The sequence below is a fragment of the Populus alba genome, chromosome 16, assembly GCF_005239225.2.
Source record: "Populus alba chromosome 16, ASM523922v2, whole genome shotgun sequence".
Classification (NCBI taxonomy): Eukaryota; Viridiplantae; Streptophyta; class Magnoliopsida; order Malpighiales; family Salicaceae; genus Populus; species Populus alba.
Window position 1 is genome coordinate 1,367,503 of NC_133299.1, and position 25,128 is coordinate 1,392,630.

Consider the following 25,128-nt stretch of genomic DNA (forward strand, 5'->3'; position numbering starts at 1 on the left):
AAATCTATATTCAATGTATATGATGACATGAATACATATAGATGCTAAGGCGATAAAACAAAAATTAAATAAAATAAAAAATAAAAAACAAACACAACAAACATTTATAGCAATTTTAACAAATAAAGACAAAGCTTAGTCTTAGGTCCCCAGTGGAGTCGCCATTCTGTCGCACCCGACATCGTGGCGGCCTTAAAAATTAATTCTTGAATTATGGAAAAAGAACAAATTTCAGGCATCGTGTTCTTTTAGGGGAAAAAGTCTTTGTTTAAGGAGTCGCGACCTAGTATTATGGTCACTAGGAACCCTAACTGGTCAACAGAGATTCTATGATCCGAGACTGGTTACGTAAAAGGGAAGATATTATCACCCCTTAAACGTCCTACCTAAAGTAGACTGCATTGCTGGTCTTTGTTATTAATTGCTAACATCTTTATTGGTTTGTACTATGATTTCTTGTGTACAATATTCCTGACTCTGGCGCCAGTGAATATTCAAATACGGATATTTCCAACTCTGGCGTTGGTAAATATTACATAGGTGTCAAAATAAGTGAATTCATATCATCATTTTATTATATTCCTGACTCTGGCGTCAGTGAATAAACAAGTAAAAATCAATTTATTTCTTTATCAAATTATTTTTTATGTGAAACAAAATAAAATAAAATAAATTTATCCTAGTATTTTTTTTTTATTCCCGACTCTAGCGTCGGTGAATATACTAAATAAATTTATCCTATTTTATTTTATGTGTTTTTTTTGTCAATGAATAATAAAAAATTTCATTTATGTATATATTTTTTTTTACACAATTTTTATTATATATTTTTATTATTTTATATTTTTTTACCTTTTTTTTTTTTTGGGCTGGGCTGGGCTAAATCCAGCCCAACAAGTATATATATTTTTGGGCTGGGCTCAGCTCAGCCCCACAAGGGCTGGGCTGGGCTCAGCCCCACAAGGGCTGGGCTGGGCTCAGCCCCACAAGGGCTGGGCTGGGCTCAGCCCCACAAGGGCTGGGCTGAACCCAGCCCGTCCGGCACAAGATGCACGCGTGAAAACAGATCACGCGTGCATCAACAGTGCGAAGGTAATTAAATTACCTTCGCACTGTTCAAACAATTATTTGAACACGAAGAGCAGAGAAAAAATGAAAAAGGAAACGAACCTGTTTCTGGAGATTGAAGAAGATTGCAACGCTGGTCGGGCTGCTTTGAGTCGACTGCTTTCGATTTCTGGCGATGCTGAAGCAGGTTGAAGCGACGGTGTGGCTCGACTGCTCTATCAACGATCTACGGTTCGGTGATCAATTGGGTTTCTGTAGGGGTGAAAACAGTTCGGATGAAAACTGATTTCTAGAAGAGATGAAATCTGGTTGGTGATACTGTTCTTCCTCTGTTTCTTTCTTTGTGTTTTGTTTGCTCTGTTTTTTTTTTATTAATTGCTCTGTTTTTGGGTTCGGTTTCCTGTTCTTATCTCTGTTTTTCTGGGTAAATTCCCGGGGGCTTGGCTCTGTCAATTGTTGGGTATTTATAGGGATCAATTTTCCTACCCCTCAGCCTCACGTCTCTCCTTTTGATAAGCATGACTGAGGGAGACGGGTCCTGCTAGGACTCCGAATTCAAAGTGCAATCTTTATCTCGTCGGGTTGTAATTATCATGAAGATAATTCTTGCTTTTTGTATTTTGAATGGGTTAGGATACTGGTGTTTCACGCTTTTGTTTCCTTCTTTGCAGGCGGACGTTCGGTGTTTTGGAGACGAAGATGACGGACAACACCTGATTGAAACGGTGCTGTTTTGGGCTGAGAATGGTTATTTCCAATCTAGTCCTTGAAGTTTCTAAATCCTTGCATTCGAACCCCTGGTCTTTTAATTTTCAAGATTTACCCTCCTTAAAATAAATTTAACAATAATTGGGTCAAAATTTGGTTACAACATTTTTTTATAAGTGGGGTTTTAAATAATCTTTATTTTATATTTAAGCTTTTTTGTTAAATGAAATATTTTTTTTATTTTATAAAATATAATTCATAAATATACCTTACTTATTTTTTTTATTTTTTTTGTTAAATGAAGATCTTGAATTATTATCCAAATTGGTAATATTTCCTGACCGGCTCGATTATAAGCTCCTCGGTTTTGTTCTGGACGTGTTTCTTACAGGAATGACCTTGCTACATTGGATTCTCACAGTCAAACATGGACTTTAGGTCCTTTTCTTCCGAACCGCAACTTTAGTATTATTTTTTAGAATAAACATTTAAAATTATTTTTTTTTGGTAAAATAACACATTTAAAATTATTTTTAATGAAATAGTATGATAGTTTGATATATACCGTGATTAAAAAACAAAGATAGCTTGATATCTAAAAAATTCATTAAATAGACTGTCAAATTATAATTATGTTTTCAAGAATCTTTTTAAGAATCTTTAACTTTAAATGTTATGTTTTTCAATTATAACATACATAAACTATTCTATTTCATTAAAATCTTTTCTACCTTAATTATTTTTGCCAATAATTTTGTTTATATGGTGTTAATAAGGAAAAATACCCAACTTTATTAACTAATATTCTAAAAGACATGGGAAAGTACTGTAGTTTTCCCCACGTCACATGTTTTTTTTTCCCCATATTTTTTTTTTCATTTTTTCCTTTTTTTGGGCTTTACATGTTTTTTTTCTTTTTTTTTTTCCAAGATTGTCTTCTTTTTTGTTCCTTTTGTTTTTGTGTTTTTTTTTTTTTAAACTATCTTTGTCGATTTTTTTTAATATTGAACTAGTTGAAAATTTAGTTCTGTAATTTTTTTTCTTTAAAACATTATAGATTACTACAATGTTTCTTTACATGAATTTTTTTCTTTCTTTTTTTATGAATTTTTTTCTTTTTTTTTTAAATGGTCTTTGTCGATTTTGCTTCGTAGTTTTTTTTTCTTTAAAATACTGTGGATTGTTACAATGTTTCCCCACATGATTTTTGTTTTGCTATAGTATTTCCCCACATGATTTTTTCAAAATTATCTTTGTCGATTTTTTTTTTAATATTGAGCTGGTTAAAAAATTCAGTTTTAACTTTTCCCACATATTGTTTTTCTATTTTTTTCATTTAGTTTTCGCTTTTTTTTTTTCAAAATTGTCTTCTTCTTGTTTTTTTTTTTGTTTTTTTGAGTTTTTTTTTTTCAAAATTGCTTTATTTTATTTTATTAATATAAAGCTGGTTGAAAATTTAGATTTGTAATTTTTTCTTTAAAACATTATGGATTGTTACATTGTTTCCCCACATGTTTTTTTTTTTTTTTTTTCAGAATTGTCTTTGTTGATTTTTTTTTTTTTCATATTGAGCTGGTTGAGAATTTAACTTCATAGTTTTTTTTTTCTTTAAAACACAGTGGATTGCTACAATGTTTCCTCATATGATTTTTTTTTTTTTTATGATTTTTTTCAAAATTATTTTTATCAATTTTATTATTTTTAATATTGTGCTGGTTGAGAATTACAACTGTAGATTTTTTCATGAAACACTATAGATTGCTATAGTGTTTTTCTAGATGGTTTTTTTTTTTCCTTAAGGTTTTTTTTTTATGATTTTTTTTAAAAAAAATTTTTATTTTATTTTATTTTTAAAATATTAATCTAGTTAAAAATTTAGCTTTATAGTTTTTTTCTTGAAAATATTATTGATTACAATAGTTTTCTTTCATATAATTTTTTTCATTTTTTTAACAAACCCACTACAACGGATAATCATATTATAAACATCCAATATCGCAGTGCACGGCACCTAGTACTCATTCCAAAAGAAGTGGGAGCTCATGGTTTGCCAGATTCTGTGAAAACTGGCCGGCTAATTTGACCAAAAGTTGTAATAATTTTCAAGAGAGTCCCGTGACTTTTCTTTCTTTAAAAGCTACTGAAAAAAGGTGCCCTTTGCAGGACTAAAATATTATAGAAGAACTTTCTTGGTCAGCATTATATGGAATTTTTACAGTCTTTGTTGACAAAGGTGGAGTGGCACCGTCTTATAAAGTTCCAGTCCAAGTCGAAGTTCTATTGGTGGCTGGCTGCCGATCTCAGCCCATTTCCTAGAAAATTCACAGTCAGCAGACAATCACTTCACTAATTCTGGGATTAAGGATTATATTTAATTCGGACAGGATAGAATAGCTCAAGACATTCATTGTAAGGTAACCATTATTGTCCCTCTCTGCAATCAAGAAAAATTTTTTCAAGCAAAAATGAAGAAAGCAGAGGTGGTGTTGATCCCCATACCTGCTATGGGTCATATTGTAGCTCTAGTAGAGGTAGCTAAGCTTCTTGTTCAACGTGATGATCGCCTATCCACAACTGTCTTCGTAATGCATCCAACTCTTGATCCTAGCACCACCAAATATGCTGAAACACTTGCTGTCTCAACTCTCCCTGATCGTATGCGAGTCATTAACTTGCCAAATCTTGAGTCCATATCATCTGCTACCAAAGGTCGTCACTGGCTAACGTGTTTGATAGAAGGCCAAAAATCTCATGTCAAAGAGTATGTATCCAATATTAGAACTCAGTACGAGTTGAATCCGGATTCTCGTCGACTTGCTGGGTTCATTTTCGATACTTTTGCTACTGGGATGAAAGATGTGCCTAATGAATTTGGAGTTCCATGGTATGTTTTTTCTGCTTCAGGTGCAGCTTTTATTGGTAGCATGTTGCATCTTACTGCTCTTCATGATGAGCAGGGAGTTGACCTTACCGAGTTGAAGAACTCAGAGGATGAATTGGAAATTCCGTGTTTGGCGAACCCAATTCCTGCTAAACTTGTGCCTTCCCTGGTGTTCGAGAAAGACTCACTGACTACTTTTCTTGAACATGCTCGGATATTGACTGAGGCTAGGGGTATTTTGATCAATACATTTTTAGAGTTCGAATCGTATGCAATTAACTCTCTGTCAGATGGTAAAACCCCTCCCGTTTACCCAGTTGGTCCCATCGTGAAACATGTAGGAGATGGTGGTGATCTGCGGTCGGATGAGAGCAACAATTATAGGGACATCATGGAATGGCTTGATGATCAACCTCCGTCATCGGTTATGTTCTTATGTTTTGGAAGCTGGGGAAGCTTTAAAGAGAAACAAGTGAAAGAGATTGCAATTGCACTTGAGCATAGCGGGTATCGGTTCTTATGGTCTCTACGCAAACCTTCACAGAACGGTAAAAAGCAATCTACGAGTGATTATCAAGATTTTCAAGGTATTTTACCTGAAGGTTTCTTAGATCGAACAGCTATGATTGGGAAGGTAATTGGATGGGCTCCACAAGTGGAAATCTTAGCTCATTCAGCCGTGGGAGGATTTGCATCTCATTGTGGATGGAATTCTACACTAGAAAGTGTAAGATTTGGTGTTCCAGTGGCCACTTGGCCATTATATGCAGAGCAACAATTTAATGCTTTTCAAATGGTGATTGAGCTAGGATTGGCCGTGGAAATTAAAATGGAATATTGGAAGGATTTTTATGGTGATACTGAAATAATTGTGAGCAGTGATGATATATTGAAAGCTATAAAGAGTGTTATGGAAGAAGATAGCGAGGTCAGAAAGAAGGTAAAGGAGATGAGTAGAAAAAGTGAAAAAACCTTGGTGGATGGAGGATCTTCATTTTCTTCATTAGGTCGTCTAATTGAAGATATGACGGAAAACATGTCATGAATCAATTGTTTTGAACTTTCCTCTAAGCAATCTCTAAAAAAAAAGGAATAGTTTTCGTTGTTTTTGCTTATGATTCTATATAATGGTAGCAATTTATGTATTAAGAATGATTGTCATGGTCAATTAATCAATAAATATATTTTCCTTAGAAAACAGTTTTTTCCCCCCTTCAGTTTTGTATGCATCCAAAAACAAATTCTCAAATACTTAATTCCAAACAAATTGAAATGGGTGACAATACTCCCATTAGCTACAATGACTTGAATAAAGGTGTTTTTTAAAGTGTATTTGAAACATTAAAATATTGAAATGGACTTCTTTTTTTAATGGTTTTAAATAGTTTGATGTTTCCAAATTGTTTTAATATAAAAATATTGAAAAATCATTAAATTAATGTTTTTTTAAATTAAAGCAAAAGCACATACAATACAGTGCTAAACAATGCACACACTCAATAATATATAACAATGTGAGTTTAATAATAAAAAAATGTAGTATATAAAACATGTATTTATTCTATAGAGATTAAGTAGTCCAAAAAAGTGTCTGCAGTCCAAATATAAGATTTTTATGTAGAAGTTTCCTTTTATAATTTTAAAGTTATTATTTTTAATGTAGGAGATTTTATTTTTTTTGAAAAAAAGTAAAAATGTTTTTTAGTTTTTTTTATTTGTTCATTTCCCACTTAGAATTATTTTTAAAAAAATTTTATTCAGTATTATTTTTTTTTTCTATTTTTCTATTTAGTATTAAATAAATTTTATAGTTTTTGTATATAAAGGGTTATAATAGACTTTTAACAAGTCATACTTGGATGAAGTAAAATTAAAATATTTAGGTATCTTCCCATAGTTTTCCAGCCCAATACAGCTTAATTAGTCACAAGTCTCAATCATAGATATTAAACTTAGTCTAAATTTAGAAAAATTTATAACTTAAATTAATATTAATGCACTAATTAATTTAAAGTTTATTTTTTAAAAATATAGTTATTAAAACTTAGTCTAGTTAAATAAATTGATTTAAAAAACATAGCACTTAACGAGGCTTGGGTTTTTAATTGAATCAGGCTAGCTATTAAATATATAAAACTTGATTTATTCAGTTAAACTCAATTCTAATATAACAAATAATATTGTTTTAACTATAACAATTTACGCGATGACTTATAAATTAACGTAATAACATGATAATTCAGACTTTTTTTGAGGTTAGTTATCAGCTTCCCAAGATCAAATATGATAACTATGTTTCCAACTGCTTCATTGGACTGTTTTTGTAAACATATATCTATGTGCTAGTAGCCGTTGAAATTCTTAAATTAAATGCATGTACATAGTTAACTTCCAGCAAAGCCATGACATCACTCTAATTCTAGAACTTCAAGATTTATACTCCAAACAAGATCAACTTCCACGCATCCCAAGTGGACCACCGTTGTTCACAAAACGAAACAAAAATTTCTAGCAAAGAATGGAGAAAGCAGAGGTGCTGCTAATGCCAATACTTATTTATTTTAACCATATTTTCAAGATATATTTATTTATTTTAAAATATAAATCAACTTGTTTTTGATAGGATATTTGTAAAAACAGAAGATTTTCTATCAATCAAATTCCATTATATGTCATTTTTACATAAAAAATAAAGTAAAATTAAAATAAATAACAGGAAAAATAAACAGGTTTTCATATAAATATTATTTTACCAATAAAAAGTTGACACATGAAAGGAGATATTTAAGATGTCTTTTTTATATTACAACATTCTATAAATAAAAATTAATAAATAAAATAATGTCAAGTGGCAAAGGAAAATGACTTGAGAGGCCTTATAAATTCTATAAATTGAGAACCTCAATCTAAAAAAATAAAAGGAAATTTTTGGAGATATAATTTTCTTTCAAGACAAGTTTTTCAAATAAAGAATCTCTCTTTAAAGTTTTTAAGTTTTTTTTATCCACGTTTTAAATTTATAATGAATAAAGCTATGTTATATCAAGCCTAAATATTTTATAACTCTTTAAAGTATTAATTAATCAACAAATCTTGTTTTGCAATGCATATGTAAATTCGAGTTGTATTATTTTTGTTGTTATTATTGTGGTAGTGGTGAGGTTTTGTTATGGTCTAGAATATATAATTAAAATGCAGACGACATGATGCATTAAAATAACATAAGTTTATTAAAAATCGTTACGGACGACGATACATTTTGAAATTACATCAAACACCTAGGAGTGTTTAGAAAGAAGAAACAGGGAGGAGTGCTTCTCTGTGTTTGTCTTTGTATTTTTGAGATATTAAGGTAGTTATATTTTACCTGCTGTGGGCCATAGTAGCAGTAGTGGAGACAGCTAAGCATCTTGTTTAACGTGATGATCGACTTCTTCACTTGCCGCATCAACTCTCCCTGATCGTATGCGAGTCATTAACTTGCCCGGAGTTGAGTCCATAACATCAGATACTAAACCCAGTACCTGGCTTAGTTCTTTGGTTGAAGGCCAAAAACCCCATGTCAAAGAATATGTTTCAGAGACGAGAACTCAATGTGAGATTAAGATCACCCACAAATAGTTTTTGAGTGTTTTTTTTAAAAATGATTTTGTCGATTTTATTTCATAGTTTTTTTCTTTAAAATATTGTGAATTGTTACAATGTTTCCCTACATAATTTTTGTTTTGCTACAGTATTTTTTCATAATGTTTTTTTTTAAATTATCTTTATCGATTTATTTTTAATATTAAGCTAGTTAAGAATTCAGTTTTAACTTTTACCACATGTTTTTTTTTATTTTTGCATTTTTTTTTTCAAAATTGTCTTCTTCTTGTTTTTTCTTTTTTTTTCATTTTTTTTTCTACAATTGTTTTTATTTTATTTTATTTTTTTAATATGAAGTTGGTTGAAAATTTTAGATTTATAATTTATTTTTTTTTTAAACATTGTGGATTGCAAAAATGTTTCTCCACATGGTTTTTTTGTTTTTTTTTTTTTTCCAGAATTGTCTTTGTTGATTTTTTTTTTTTTATATTGAGCTGGTTGAGAATTTAGATTCGTAGTTTTTTTTTCTCTAAAACACAGTTGATTGCTACAGTGTTCCCCCACATGATTTTTTTTGTTATGATATTTTTTTAAAATTATCTTTATCGATTTTATTATTTTTAATATTGAGCTGGTTGAGAATTAAAACTGTATATTTTTTTTATGAAACACTATAGATTGTTGTAGTGTTTTTCTATATGGTTTTTTTTCCTTTTGGTTTTTTTTATTATGATTTTTTCTAAAATTTTCTTTGTTCATTTTATTTTTTTAAATATTAAACTTAATAGTTTTTTTTCTTAAAAATATTATAGATTCCAACAGTTTTTTTTCATATAATTTTTTTTTTTACAAACCCACTACAACGGATAATCATATTATAAACATGCAATATCGCAGTGCACGGCATCTAGTTAAAGAACTCTAAAAGGCGTGGGGAAAGCATTGTAGCTTCCCCACACCTTTTAATTATACTTATATATAATAATAATAATAATAATAATAATTATTATATATAATATTAATTCTTATAATTATATTATTATATTATAATATATATTATTTTTCGTTTTCATTTTTTTCTGTATTTTTTTGGTTTTTTATGCCTTTATGGTTTTTTTTTTATTTTTTGCTTCTTTCTTAGTTTTTTTTCCTTTTAATTTTTTTTTATTTAGTTTGTTAATTGATCCCGAGTTTGACGGGTTAACCTGGTTTGACGGGTTAACTATACATTTTATTTTTTTTTGCTTTTTTTCTTTTTAATCAATTTTTTTCATTTAGTTTAGTTTATTAATGTTAAATTTCTTTCTATTTAATTATTAAAAAACTCTAAAAGGCGTGGGGAAAGCACTGTAGCTTCCCCACGCCTTTTTAATTATACTTATATATAATAATAATAATAATTATTTATTATTATATATAATAATAATTCTTATAATTATATTATTATATTATAATATATATTATTTTTTGTTTTCATTTTTTTTCTGTATTTTTTTGGTTTTTTATGCCTTTATGGTTTTTTTTTTTTTTTTTTTTTTTTGCTTCTTTCTTAGTTTTTTTTCCTTTTAATTTTTTTTTATTTAGTTTGTTAATTGATCCCGAGTTTGACGGGTTAACCTGGTTTGACGTGTTAACTATACATTTTATTTTTTTTGCTTTTTTTCTTTTTAATCAATTTTTTTCATTTAGTTTAGTTTGTTAATGTTAAATTTCTTTCTATTTAATTATCAGATTTTCATGACACGTATTCCAAGCTTGACATGTTAACCCGTCAAATTTTTTTTTCTATGACGCGAATCTAAGGTTTGACGGGTTATCCTGGTTTGAAAGGTTAACCCAATTAATTCAGATTTTTTTTCTTTTTCTTCATTAATTTTTTTTTCTTCATGTTGGTTTTTTTTCTTTGTTTTTTTTTATTTTTAATTAATCTATTTAATTATCACACTTTTATGACAAGACCTTGCAACCAGACCCACATTCAAGGCTCTTGGGTTTGGTGTTACAACCAGACTCACTTAAACTCGAGTCATGTAAGTTTTAATATTATTATAAATATTATTCTTAGGTCAAGCGTTGTAACTAGACCAAAGGCTCTTGGGTATATCTTTGTAGAAAGACATAACACTCTTAGATCTTAGCATTTTTTGATATTTTTTATGCAAGAAAAAAAAATAACCTGTGACGTATGCCTTTGTTTTGTTTTTTTTATTTATCCTTTTTAAGCCTTTTACTGTGGATTGCACAGTGCAGTCCACAATGAAAAAGCTGATGCCTTTATTTTTTTTAATCCTTTTTTCTTCATTTTTTTGTTTTGTAATTATTCTTTTAACTTAGTTTTTTAATATTAAAATTTTTGTGTTTAATTATTAGACTTTCATGACACAGATCCCAAGTTTGACGGGTTAACCCAGTTGATTCAGATTGTTTTTCTTTTTCCTCATTAGTTTTGTTATTTCGATTTCATCTTTTAATATTGTATGTAGTCCACGATGAAAAGGCTGATGTCTTTAATTATTATTTTTTGCTTTTTTTTTCTTTTTATGCCTTTCACTGTGGACTGCACAATACAGTCCACGGTGAAAATGTTGATGCCTTCATTTTTTTTAATTAACTTTTTTTTTATTTAGTTTGTTGGTATTAAATTTTTTTCTATTTAGTTATCAGACTTTCATGACTCGAATCTCAAGTTTGACGGGTTAACCCAGTTAATTCAGATTTTTTTTCATGTTGGTTTTTTTTCTTTGTTTTTTTCTTTTTAATTAATTTATTTAAGTATTACACTTTTATGACACAACTTTGCAGCTAGAATCATATCCAAGACTATTGGGTTTTGTATTGTAGCCAGACCCACTTAAACTTGGATATTTCAAGTTTAATGTTATTATAAATATTACATTTGGGCTAGGCGTTGCAGTCAAACCTAAGACTCTTATATATAACTTTGTAAAAAAACCTAATGCATTTAGATTTTAGTTTTTTTTAATATTTTTTATGAAAAAAAATTGACCTGCGGCATCTCGCGGGTCATGTTTTTTCACTGTAGCTAAAGCTGTTTTTTTTTCCGTAGTTTATTTTTTTTTCTGTAGCAGTTTTTCCTTTTTTTTTTTTTTTTGCTTTTGTTTTTTTTAAATGTTTTTTTCACTCTAGCAGCTTTGTTTTTTTTTTTTTTATTTCCTCGCTTTTGTTTCTTCTGTTTTTTTACATATAATGTATCACTGTGCACACAATGAAACACTTGACTTTTTTTTTTTTTTTTTTCCGTTTTGCCCATGGGTTTTTTTTTGTTGCTTTTTTCTGTGTTATTTTTTTCTTTTAGTGAATTTTTTTGTTTAATTTAGTTTGTTAATGTGAAAAAAAAAATTAATTTAGTTATCATACTTTCATTACATGGATCTTGGTTTTTTTTCTATATTAAGCTGGTTGAGAACTTAACTTTGTAGTTTTTTTCAAAAAAAAAAAAAAAAACACTATGGATTACTACAGTGTTTTTCCTTGCATGATTTTTGTTTAGCTGCAATGTTTCCCCCACATGTTTATTTTTTAAATTATCTTTGTTAAATTTATTTTTTTAATATTAAGTTGGTTGAGAATTTAGTTTTAGCTTTAGTTTTCCCATGTTTTTTCATTATAATTATTATTATATTGTATTATAATATATGACTGTTTTTTTCTTTTTAATTTTTTTAATGACCATGGTTTTTTTTTTGTTGCTTTTTTCTTTGTGTTTTTTTTTTCTTTTAATGAATTTTTTTGTTTAATTTAGTTTGTTAATGTGAAAAAAAAATTAATTTAGTTATCATACTTTCATTACGTGGATCTTGGTTTTTTTCTATATTAAGCTGGTTGAGAACTTAACTTTGTAGTTTTTTTTCAAAAAAAAAAAAAAACACTATGGATTACTACAGTGTTTCCCTTGCATGATTTTTGTTTAGCTGCAGTGTTTCCCCCACATGTTTATTTTTTAAATTATCTTTGTTAAATTTATTTTTTTAATATTAAGTTGGTTGATAATTTAGTTTTAGCTTTAGTTTTCCCCATGTTTTTTCATTATAATTATTATTATATTGTATTATAATATATGACTGTTTTTTTCTTTTTAATTTTTTTAATGAATTTTTTTTGTTTGATTATTTTTGTTAATGTTAATTTTTTTTTATTTAGTTATCATATTTTCATGATACGAATCTCGGGTTTGATCGGTTAATCTAATTTGACGAGTTATTTTTTCATTTAGTTTAGTTTGTTAAAATTAATTTTCTTTCTATTTAATTATTAGATTTTCATGACACATATTCTGGGCTTGACGGGTTAACTTAGTTTGATGGGTTAACCTGGTTAATTCTGGGTAAACCCGTCATTTTTTTTTTCTATTTAGTTATCAAACTTTCATGACACAAATCCCAGGTTTTACAAGATAACCTGATTTAAAGAGCTAACCCAATTAATTCAATTTCTTTTTCTTTTTATTCATTAGTTTTTTCCTTTTTGTTGATTTTTTTTCTTTGTTTTTTTAATTAATCTATTTAATTATCATAATTTTATGACACGACCTTATAGCCAGATCCACATCTAATATTCTTGGCTCTGGTGTTATAGCCAGGCTCACTTAAACTTGGGTCATGCAAGTTTAATTTTATTATTAATATTATTAATATTACTTTTAGGCCAGACGTTACAGCCAAACCCAAAATTTTGGGTATAACTTTACAGAAAAACCCAAAATTTTTCAATTTTATTTTTTTTAAATATTTTATATACAAAAAAATAACTCGCGACATCACGCGGGTATCAAATCTAGTATTCATTCCAAAAGAAGTGGGAGCTCATGGTTTGCCAGATTCTGTGAAAACTGGCAGGCTAATTTGACCAAAAGTTGTAATAATTTTCAAGAGAGTCCCATGACTTTTCTTTCTTTAAAAGCTACTGAAAAAAGTGCCCTTTGCAGGTCTAAAATATTATAGAAGAACTTTCTTGGTCAACATTATATGGAATTTTTACAGTCTTTGTTGAGAGTGGCACCGTCTTATAACGTTCCAGTCCAAGTCGTAGTTCTATTGGTGGCTGGCTGCAGATCTCAGCCCATTTCCTAGAAAATTCACAGCCAGCAGACAATCACATCACTAATTCTGGGATTAAGGATTATATTTAATTCGGACAAGATAGAATAGCTCAAGACATTCATTGTAAGGTAACCATTATTGTCCCTCTGCAATCAAGAAATTTTTTTTTCAACCAAAAATGAAGAAAGCAGAGGTGGTGTTGATCCCATTACCTGCTATGGGTCATATTGTAGCTCTAGTAGAGGTAGCTAAGCTTCTTGTTCAACGTGATGATCGCCTATCCACAACTGTCTTCGTAATGCATCCAACTTTTGATCCTAGCACCACCAAATATGCTGAAACACTTGCTGTCTCAACTCTCCCTGATCGTATGCGAGTCATTAACTTGCCAAATCTTGAGTCCATAACATCTGCTACCAAAGGTCGTCACTGGCTAACGTGTTTGATAGAAGGCCAAAAATCTCATGTCAAAGAGTATGTATCCAAGATTAGAACTCAGTACGAGTTGAATCCGGATTCTCCTCGACTTGCTGGGTTCATTTTCGATACGTTTGCTACTGGGATGAAAGATGTGCCTAATGAATTTGGAGTTCCATGGTATGTTTTTTCTGCTTCAGGTGCAGCTTTTATTGGTAGCATGTTGCATCTTACTGCTCTTCATGATGAGCAGGGAGTTGACCTTACCGAGTTGAAGAACTCAGAGGATGAATTGGAAATTCCGTGTTTGGCGAACCCAATTCCTGCTAAACTTGTGCCTTCCCTGGTGTTCGAGAAAGACTCGCTGACTACTTTTCTTGAACATGCTCGGATATTGACTGAGGCTAGGGGTATTTTGATCAATACATTTTTAGAGTTCGAATCGTATGCAATTAACTCTCTGTCAGATGGTGAAACCCCTCCCGTGTACCCAGTTGGTCCCATCGTGAAACATGTAGGAGATGGTGGTGATCTGCGGTCGGATGAGAGCAACAATTATAGGGACATCATGGAATGGCTTGATGATCAACCTCCATTATCGGTTATGTTCTTATGCTTTGGAAGCTGGGGAAGTTTTAAAGAGAAACAAGTGAAAGAGATTGCAATTGCACTTGAGCATAGCGGGTATCGGTTCTTATGGTCTCTACGCAAACCTTCACAGAACGGTAAAAAGCAATCTCCGAGTGATTATGAAGATTTTCAAGGTATTTTACCTGAAGGTTTCTTAGATCGAACAGCTATGATTGGGAAGGTAATTGGATGGGCTCCACAAGTGGAAATCTTAGCTCATTCAGCCGTGGGAGGATTTGCATCTCATTGTGGATGGAATTCTACACTAGAAAGTTTAAGATTTGGTGTTCCAGTCGCCACTTGGCCATTATATGCAGAGCAACAATTTAATGCTTTTCAAATGGTGATTGAGCTAGGATTGGCCGTGGAAATTAAAATGGAATATTGGAAGGATTTTTATGGTGATACTGAAATAATTGTGAGCAGTGATGAAATATTGAAAGCTATAAAAAGTGTTATGGAAGAAGATAGCGAGGTCAGAAAGAAGGTAAAGGAGATGAGTAGAAAAAGTGAAAAAACCTTGGTGGATGGAGGATCTTCATTTTCTTCATTAGGTCGTCTAATTGAAGATATGACGGAAAACATGTCATGAATCAATTGTTTTGAACTTTCCTCTAAGCAATCTCTAAAAAAAAAGGAATAGTTTTCGTTGTTTTTGCTTATGATTCTATATAATGGTAGCAATTTATGTATTAAGAATGATTGTCATGGTCAATTAATCAATAAATATATTTTCCTTAGAAAACAGTTTTTTCCCCCCCCCTTCAGTTTTGTATGCATCCAAAAACAAATTCTCAAATACTTAATTCCAAACAAATTGAAATGGGTGACAATACTCCCATTAGCTACAATGACTTGAATAAAGGTGTTTTTTAAAGTGTATTTGAAACATTAAAATAATTGAAAATGGACTTCTTTTTTTAATGGTTTTAAATAGTTTGATGTTTCCAAATTGTTTTAATATAAAACTATTGAAAAATCATTAAATTATTTGTTTGTTTTTTAAATTAAAAGCAAAAGCACATACAATACAGTGCTAAACAATGCACACACTCAATAATATATAACAATGTGAGTTTAATAATAAAAAGGTGTAGTATATAAACATGTATTTATTCTATAGAGATTAAGTAGTCCGAAAAAGTGTCCGTGCAGTCCAAATATAAGATTTTTATGTAGAAGTTTTCCTTTTATAATTTTTAAAGTTATTATTTTTTAATGTAGGATTTTTTTTTTGAAAAAAAGTAAATATGTTTTTTTAGTTTTTTTTATTTGTTCATTTCCCACTTAGAATTATTTTTTAAAATTTTTTTTATTTAGTATTATTATTTTTTTCTATTATTTCTATTAGTATTAAATAAATTTTCTAGTTTTTGTATATAAAAGGTTATAATTAGGGGTGTTCACGGTCCGGTTCGGTTCGGTTTTAACTCAAAAATACAACCAAACCGAAAAATAATATTTTTTATTAATACAACCCGAACCGAACCGAGAACCGGTTCAAACCGAACCGGTTTTGTTCGGTTCGGGTCGGTTTTTTAGCCAAAAAACCAGAAAAACCGGACTATTTTATGGTAACAGTGATAACCGGTTCACTCACTTCCCCTTCCCTTTCCGCTTTCTCCTTCCCCTTCCCCTTCCCCTTCCCTTTTCAGATGATGTTAAGAAATATTTGATATTAATAATCAAACTACATAATTTTAACACAATAAAATAACTCTTAGAAGCTCTCCTTGTCTCTGGCTTACAATCTGCAGAGAGAGCTTGGATAACCATTGTTCACTTGCTTTTGAGGGAAGGGGAAGGAGAAAGCCCAAAAACTAGGAGGGGAGGCCAATTCATTTGGCTATTCTATCACTTTAGAAAAGGGAGAAGGAATAGCTATAGAGGAACTTGCTTCATCACTACATTCTATCCCATCTAGTGAATCTCTCCTTCCTTGCGATTGGATTGTCGAAGGCAGCCCTTTTCAAGTCTTGGAAAAGGTTATGAAGATGAGAAGGGGAAAGGGGAAAAGGGAAAGGGGAAGGCTGGCAAGGGGGAAAGGGTAGGGGAAGGGGAAGAGGGTGGGGCGGCTGAGAAGGGTGAAGGGAAAGGATGGGAAGGGGGAAGGGGGAAGGGGAAGGAAGGCTGGAAAGGGAGAGGGGAAGGGGGTGGCGGCTGGAAATAAGAAAAAATGATTTTAGGGTTAGAAATAGTAGTTTTATACCTTTTTTTAAACCGGTCCGGTTTGATTCGGTTTAATCGGTTTAAGCTGTTTTAAACCGAAATTAAACCGGACCGAGTGATTTTTTTGTATTTTTAATCGGTTTTATTCGGTTTTTTTTATCGGTTCGGTTTTTTCGGTTAATTTTTTTTCGGTTTTTTTCGGTTTAATCGGTTGGTCAGTTTTTTTGAACACCCCTAGTTATAATAGACTTTTAACAAGTCATACTTGGATGAAGTAAAATTAAATATTTAGGTATCTTCCCATGGTTTTCCAGCCCAATACAGCTTATATTAGTCACAAGTCTCAATCATAGATATTAAACTTAGTCTAAATTTAGAAAAATTTATAACTTAAATTAATATTAATGTACTAATTAATTTAAAGTTTATTTTTTAAAAATATAGTTATTAAAACTTAGTCTAGTTAAATAAATTGATTTAAAAAACATAGCACTTAACGAGGCTTGGGTTTTTAATTGAATCGGGCTAGCTATTAAATATATAAAACTTGATTTATTCAGTTAAACTCAATTCTAATATAACAAGGTTAGCACTATAATTTTTATTTTAAAAAACAAATAATATTGTTCTAATTAAAACAATTTACGCGATAACTTATAAATTAACGTAATAACATGATAATTCAGACTTTTTTGAGGTTAGTTATCAGCTTCCCAAGATCAAATATGATAACTATGTTTCCAACTGCTTCATTGGACTGTTTTTGTAAACATATATCTATGTGCTAGTAGCCGTTGAAATTCTTAAATTAAATGCATGTACATAGTTAACTGCCAGCAAAGCCATGACATCACTCTAATTCTAGAACTTCAAGATTTATATTCCAAACAAGATCAACTTCCACGCATCCCAAGTGGACCACCGTTGTTCACAACAAGAAACAAAAATTTCTAGCAAAGAATGGAGAAAGCAGAGGTGGTGCTAATCCCCATACCTGCTGTGGGCCATATAGTAGCAGTAGTGGAGGTAGCTAAGCTTCTTGTTTAACGTGATGATCGACTTTACACGACTGTCTTGGTAATGCATCCAACTGTTGTGTAGACCCCAGCACTACCACGTACAATGAGTCACTTGCTGCATCAACTCTCCCTAATCGTATGCGAGTCATTAACTTGCCCAGAGTTGAGTCCATAACATCAGATACTAAACCCAATAACTGGCTTAGTTCTTTGGTTGAAGGCCTAAAACCCCATGTCAAAGAATATGTTTCCAAGACGAGAACTCAATGTGAGATATTGAAGATCACCTACAAATAGTTTTTTGTGTTTTTTTTTAAATTATTTTTTTTAATTTTTTTAATATTGAAATGGTTGAAATTTTTTTGCTCTGTAGGTTTTTTTTTAAAAATGATCTTTGTCGATTTTGCTTTGTAGTTTTTTTTCTTTAAAACACTTAATGAATTATTATAATGTTTCCCCATATAATTTTTGTTTTGCTACTGTATTTTCCCACATGTTTTTGTCAAAATTATCTTTATTGATTTGTTTTTAATATTGAGCTGGTTAAGAATTCAGCTTTAACTTTTCCCACATGTTTTTTTTTTTTTTTCATTTTTGTCATTTATTTTTGCTTCTTTTTTTTTTTCAAAATTGTCTTCTTGTTTTTTTTTTTTAAATTTGTGTTTTTTTTTTTTCAGAATTGCTTTTTATTTTTTATTTTTTTTAATATGAAGCTTGTTGAAAATTTAGATTTGTAATTTTTTTCTTTAAAACATTTTGTATTGTTATAGTGTTTCTCCACATTGCCAAACACAATGTCACCGTACTCTGATACAACATGATGTAATTCTTCACCAGAAAGACGCGAGGATACAACATCTTTTTCAACTCTGCCAATAAAGAAATCTTTTATGTTCTTTCTGTACCTGTGATTAAGTGGTAAGAAGCGATGATGACAGTAAAAAAAAAAAAGCTTTACCTCCGTTTGCTAATAAGGACATGCGAGTATGGACATGCGTTGTTATTTTCCATGCAGTATGAACATGCGAGTTTTCCATGCGTGCTCCAACCAGAAAGCATTCCATAAGCTGGAAAATCATTGATAATCCACATCAAAGCCGCCCTCATAAGGAAATTTTGTTTCCTCGATATATCATAAGTCAGAGCTCCAGAGGACCACAACTACGCCAACTCATCAATCAACGGTCGAAGACAAACATCTATATTCCACCCCAGGCTGCTTGGACTGGGTATGACAGTAGATAAAAACATGAACTCCGACCTTATACACATTCCCGGTGGCAAGTTATAAACTGTGAGTATGACCGGCCAACAAGAATAGGGAGCAAAAAATGACCCAAATGGGTTGAATCCGTTTATACACAACCAAAGACGCACATTCCTTGATTTAGCTGAAAAGTCAAGATGCACACTGTTAAAGCGTTTACATGCTTCACCGTTAGAAGGATGCACTATCAACTACATCATGTGCTTGGTGCCATGTCATGTGCTCAGCAGTCCTTGGTGACATGAATAACCTCTGCAGTCTGGGTGTAATCGGGAAGTATCTAAGTTTTTTATATGGCACTAGAGTCTTTCCCATGCCAGTTCTGGGTTTGTAACGGGAATGCCCGCATGTCATGCACTCGATCATCTCAGCATTTTCAATGTAGTATAACATGCAGAAGTTAGGGCACATGTCAATTTTCTGGTATCCTAAACCGAGGGGTTTCATCATGGACTTCGCAGCATAGAAGTTCTCTTTCAGCCTGTTCCCTTCAGGTAAAATGCTTCTCGCCCATTCAATAATTTTATCATACCCGGCTCACTCAGCTCGTGATCTGACTTAATGATGAACACCTGTGCCATAACCAATAATTTACTGTGGTTTGTGCAGCCATCCCATAATGGTTCGTCAAAATCTTTCAACAAATCAAAAAACCTAGCTACATCTGCATTAGGTTCTTCTTCTACGATTGGACATTGACTGACATTACCTTGATTCATTCTCGTTGCATCCATAACCATATTTCTGTAAGGATTAGTGTTGTCATTTGCCATTTCATGCATGTTGCTAGCACTAGAAGTTGACCCAACCACCGTTTCTCTCATTTTCCTCTTACTAACAAGCACTTCTCCATGTACATACTAACACTGGTAATTCTCTATAAACCTTTTGTGTAGAAGATGCATCATTACAATAACCATATTTCTGTAAGGATTAGTGTTGTCATTTGTCATTTCATGCATGTTGCTAGCACTAGAAGTTGACCCAACCACCGTTTCTCTCATTCTCCTCTTACTAACAAATACTTCTACATGTGCATACCAATACTGGTAATTGTCCATAAACCCTTTGTGTAGAAGATGCATAATTACAACATCTGGATGTAGATACTTTTTATTTTGACACTTCCTGCATGGACATCTAATACCGCCTATAGTAAAATTTTTGGGAGTAGATGTTGCGAAATTAATAAAACCCTGAACCCCGTTACAATAATCCATCCTCTGCAATCCTTGGGGTGAATCTTGATACATCCATGAATGATCATCCATGACTTATATATATCGAACCTCTACAAAATTATGATGACATCATGTATTAATTAACTAAGTTAGGTAAATAAACTTGCAAAAATATTACATTACCTCGAGATTATCCAACAAACCAATCACAACTTCTTATAAATATTAAATATTCATTATGATCATTTATTTAACGTCCATATGTACAAATTAATATATATAAATTTACAAAAATTACCACACTGCAATACCATTGATAAAACTTAAAACGGACCCATTAAGCAAGTTATTAATTATTTCAAAATCGCACTTGTAATTCAGTAATTCCATAAAGTTTTAACGATTTACAAACAAATACAATCTTACAAAATCTAAAACAAACCATAACATGTATAAAATTATACATTTATATACTACAAGTTTGTTGGAGAAATAACAATAAAACATGTACATCTACTAACAAAATACATATACTAAAAAAAACAACAAAGTTGACATCTAAATGTTAAAATTTAAAAAGATAGAATTACTTACAAAAATCGAAAAAATTCATCGGAAAATCAATGACCACAAAACTTCAAGAAATATAACTTGTTGTGCTGAGATGAAGGAGATTTTTGTTTGGGTGTTGGTTGTTTGCAGATGGGGAGAGTTGAGATTAGAAAGAAGAAGGAGAAATTGGGGAGGAGAGGATCGGCAGCAGGGAATTATATTAACTTTTACCGACGAATTCACCGACAGATATTTTCGTCAGTGTATCCGTCGGTTTATCTGTTGGGAAAATAGACACGTCATCGTACGGATCAGTCATTTCAAATCCGTCGGTGATTCCGTCGGTATGTTTAATAGTGGACCGGTCACGTCACTTTACGGGCACGTCGTTTTGAATCCGTCAGTGATTCCGTCGAAAAAAAAACTCCCTACCAAAAACTTCCACGTCAGCGACCCCGTCTTTTTTTTTTTTTTTTTTTTAATTCTGACCTTTCCATCCGTAATTCAGTCGGTAACTACCAACGAATACTGTCCGTCGGTAGTTACCGACCAAATTACGGACGGAAAAAGTTCCGTCGGTAATTTCGACCTTAAATTACTGACAGAAATATTCTATCGGTAAATTCGTTGCTATTAAGCGAATTTCTAGTAGTGTTTTAGATGCCTTTCCATAATTAAAATATTTTAGTTCTTCAAAAATTTTGACTTAAAACAAATCTTTTTATTATTTATTCCTAGCGATGTTAATTGGTATTAAAAGCCAACAATTTCTAATTTTCTATTATGTGATGTTATTAAAAATTTTAATGGTGAGATTTATAATGAACGATTCATATAAAAATATTAAAATCTCATGACGAGGCAATCCACAGACAAAATGATACGATCATTGAGTTTCAATAAGATGCACCAAAAACGTGTTCATTCTGACTGATATCTATTTATGAATGAATCTTGGCTTATTAAATAAAACTTATAAAAACTTACCCATTATGTGAGGACAATTTAGTAAAACAACGTTTTTTACTAGACTTTGACCCTTTTATGAATCTTGGCTTATTAAATAAAACAAAGTTTTTTACTATGATATTAAATAAAACTTATTAAAACTTTCCAACTAAGATCCGTAATTTTCTTTGTCTAACACCCGTGGTCTGTTGACGAGACTTTTCCTTTCTAAGATTCCAAAAACAACCTTTTTTTCTCTTCATTGTCAATTTCTTGTGTTATTATCTCGTATTTAAAAATTATAAAAAATTTAAAATATAAATTTATAAGTTGTTCTAGGTAACTTGATTAAGACTCGATAGAAAATAAAATATTATCAAAGTACTAATTAAAAAATATACCCATGGTTTTCCAGCCCAATAAAGCTTATATATCAGTTATAAGTTTATTTTTTTCAACCATAGTTATTAAACTTAGTTTAAATTAATTAATTTATTTGAAAAACTTAAATTAATATCAATGTAATAATTGAAAAAAATACACCCACGGTTTTCCAGCTCAATAAAACTGAAATTAATTACAAATTTACTTTTTTCGAATATAGTTATTAAAACTTAGTCTACTTAGATAAATTGATTTAAAAAACATAACACTTAACCAGGCTTGGATTTATAAAACTTGATTTATTCGGGTAAATCCAATTCTAATAACAAAGGTCAACATTATATATTTTTTAAAATAATAATAATAATATTGTTTTAACTAAAATAATTTACGCGATAACATATAAATTAACGTAATAACATGATAATTCAGATACTTTTTCAGGTTAGTTATCAGATTCCCGAGATCAAATATGATAACCATGTTTCCAACTGCTTCATTGGACTGTTTTTGTAAACATCTATGGGCTAGTAACCGTTGAAATTCTTAAATTAAATGCATGTACATAGTTAATCGCCAGCAAAGCCATGACATCACTCTAATTCTAGACCTTAAAGATTTATATTACGAATAAGATCATGATCACTTCCACGCATCCTAATCAGACCACCGTTGTTCACAACCAGAAACAAAAATTTCTAGCAAAGAATGAAGAAAGTAGAGGTGGTGCTAATCCCCATACCTGCTATGGGCCATATTGTAGCAGTAGTGGAGATAGCTAAGCTTCTTGTTCAACGTGATGATCGACTTTACACAACTGTCTTGGTAATGCATCCAACTGTTGACCCCAGCACTACCACGTACAATGAGTCACTTGCTGCATCAACTCTCCCTGATCGTATGCGAGTCATTAACTTGCCCAGAGTTGAGTCCATAACATCAGATACTAAACCCACTAACTGGCTTAGTTCTTTGGTTGAAGGGCAAAAACCCCATGTCAAAGAATATGTTTCAAAGATAAGAACTCAGTCTGAATTGAGCCTTGATGCTCCTCGCCTAGCTGGGTTTATTTTTTATTCTTTTGTTACAGGACTGAAAGAAGTGGCCAATGAATTTGGGTTACCATGGTATGCTTTCTCTGCTTCGGGTGCAGCTTTTCTTGGTTGTTTATTGCATCTTCAGGCACTTCATGATGAGCAGGGAGCGGACCTGACTGAATTCAAGAACTCGGATGTCGAGTTGAGTATTCCGAGTTTGGTGAACCCATTTCCCGCTAAACTTTTGCCTTCTGTACTGTTTGAGAAAGATTCGCTTACGACTGTTCTTGAGCAACCAAGAGCATTGGCCAAAGCCAGAGGTATTTTGGTAAATACATTTTTGGAGTTTGAATCCCATGCGGTCAACTCTCTTTCTAATGGCAGGACCCCTCCAATATATCCAGTGGGACCGATTGTTAGACATAAAAGAGACGGTCATGATGCGGGTTCGGAAGGGAGCAACAATTACAGAAACATTATTGAATGGCTTGATGATCAGCCTCCATCATCAGTTTTGTTTTTGTGCTTTGGAAGCGGTGGGAGTTTTAGGGAGAATCAGGTGAAAGAGATTGCTTGTGCCCTAGAGAAGTGTGGGCATCGATTCTTATGGTCCCTACGTAAACCTCCACCGAGAGGAAAGAGGGAATATTCACCGAGTGATCATGCAAATTTTCAAGAAATCTTACCGAAAGAGTTTTTAAACCGGACAGCTAAGATTGGGAAAGTAATCGGATGGGCTCCACAGGTAGACATATTGGCTCATCCAGCCGTAGGCATGTTTGCTTCGCATTGTGGATGGAATTCTATACTAGAAAGTATAAGGTTTGGTGTTCCAATTGTCGCCTGGCCATTATATGCAGAGCAACAGTTCAATGCCTTCCAAATGGTAATTGAGTTGGGATTAGCCGTGGAAATTAAAATGGATTGCAGGAAGAATTCTCATGGTGATAACGAAATAAATGTGAGTGCTGATGGTATAATGAAAGCAATAAAGCATGTGATGGAGCAAGGTAAAGAAATAAGAAAGAAGGTAAAAGAGATGAGCAGAATCAGTGAGAAAACCTTGATGGCTGGTGGATGTTCGTATTCATCTTTGGGTCGTTTAGTCGATGATATAATAGACAACCAGCCATGAAGCAACTGTTCCAAACTATCCTCTGAGAGAGTACTTACAATAAGCAATTATGATTTATCTATAAGAATCTATGTATTAAGAATGTTAGTCGCGGCCAATAAATTTAATCTTTCCTTTCTTTAGGAGAAAAAATATTTTTATAATCTCTTGTTTTGTCTTGGAAAATAATTTTACCAACTGATGAGATTCTAAATCCACGAAAGCATTTGTACTTCCAAGTTAGAGGCGAGGTGGCTTATGGTTTTATGCTAGAATGTGTTTGAAAAGGTTGTGGACTTGCAACCCTTGATAGGTTGCGAGGTCTCTTAATAATAAAGTTAGTAGAGAAGTAAGGCTTAGAAGCTAAATGAAGCTCTGTGTGTGAGTTGTGAATAGGGTGTATGTGTGTTTTAAGGTTGAGGGAGCTGTTTATTTAGATATTTTAGACCCTTTATATGAGTTCATAGATGTTTGTATAACCATGAGACATGCCAACCCTTTATATGTGACTTCATAGATGTTATATAACTATAAGACATGCAACTTGCATAGAAACAAGAACATAATAGGAAGAAAAAAAAAACATTTCTGAACCTATTATTTGGTACCATCATTCAGTTATGCGTTGATCGGGACCAATCACTAACCAAGTATCCACACACATGATCCTCAACCAATTATTCGATCATATTACATTATCCAAAGGAAATTGTTTTAGATCTAAGAACAACCTACTGGATCTGTCGGAGTCACCATCAATTGTTGGATCAAAACAGCATAGAATCGACGCGTGATGGTTATGCGCTGACAGCTTAAAATTCAATCTTTTTACATTATCGGATACTTATTTAAAAAATACTTGCTTCTTGTATTGTTATCTAGTATTTCAATATTAAAAAAACAATATATCAAAAATAAATTTACAGTAATGCATCAAGCTAGATAACTTGATTAAGATCCCATTGAAAATAACTTAATCTAGATATACTAATCGAAAAAACATACCCACGATTTTATAGTCCATTGATTAGGTTACAAGTTTATTTTTTCCAACTGCTCCGTTGGACTGTTTTTTGTAAGCATCTAGGGGCTAGTAGCCGTCGAAATT

At 31.6% G+C, this 25,128-nt stretch overlaps 3 protein-coding genes across 3 annotated transcripts; all 3 read left to right on the plus strand.

The window, feature by feature from the left end:
- Positions 1-4,093: 4,093 nt before the first annotated feature.
- LOC118037255 (anthocyanidin 3-O-glucosyltransferase 2-like) lies at positions 4,094-5,855 on the plus strand. The gene has a single exon (XM_035043165.2). The coding sequence runs from the start codon at positions 4,242-4,244 to the stop codon at positions 5,700-5,702; it is 1,461 nt and encodes a 486-aa protein (XP_034899056.1). The 5' UTR covers positions 4,094-4,241; the 3' UTR covers positions 5,703-5,855.
- A 7,403-nt stretch (positions 5,856-13,258) lies between these two features.
- On the plus strand, positions 13,259-15,094 carry LOC118037257 (anthocyanidin 3-O-glucosyltransferase 2-like). Its single transcript, XM_035043167.2, has one exon. The coding sequence runs from the start codon at positions 13,481-13,483 to the stop codon at positions 14,939-14,941; it is 1,461 nt and encodes a 486-aa protein (XP_034899058.1). The 5' UTR covers positions 13,259-13,480; the 3' UTR covers positions 14,942-15,094.
- Positions 15,095-22,518: 7,424 nt separating this feature from the next.
- LOC118037256 (anthocyanidin 3-O-glucosyltransferase 6-like) lies at positions 22,519-24,443 on the plus strand. Its single transcript, XM_035043166.2, has one exon. It carries the CDS (start codon positions 22,578-22,580, stop codon positions 24,039-24,041), a length of 1,464 nt encoding a protein of 487 aa, XP_034899057.1. The 5' UTR covers positions 22,519-22,577; the 3' UTR covers positions 24,042-24,443.
- The last annotated feature ends 685 nt before the right edge of the window (positions 24,444-25,128 follow it).

Coding starts and splice junctions, on each gene's coding strand:
- LOC118037255 (XM_035043165.2), top strand. CDS start 4,242: ATGAAGAAAGCAGAGGTGGTGTTGATCCCCATACCTGCTATGGGTCAT.
- LOC118037257 (XM_035043167.2), top strand. CDS start 13,481: ATGAAGAAAGCAGAGGTGGTGTTGATCCCATTACCTGCTATGGGTCAT.
- LOC118037256 (XM_035043166.2), top strand. CDS start 22,578: ATGAAGAAAGTAGAGGTGGTGCTAATCCCCATACCTGCTATGGGCCAT.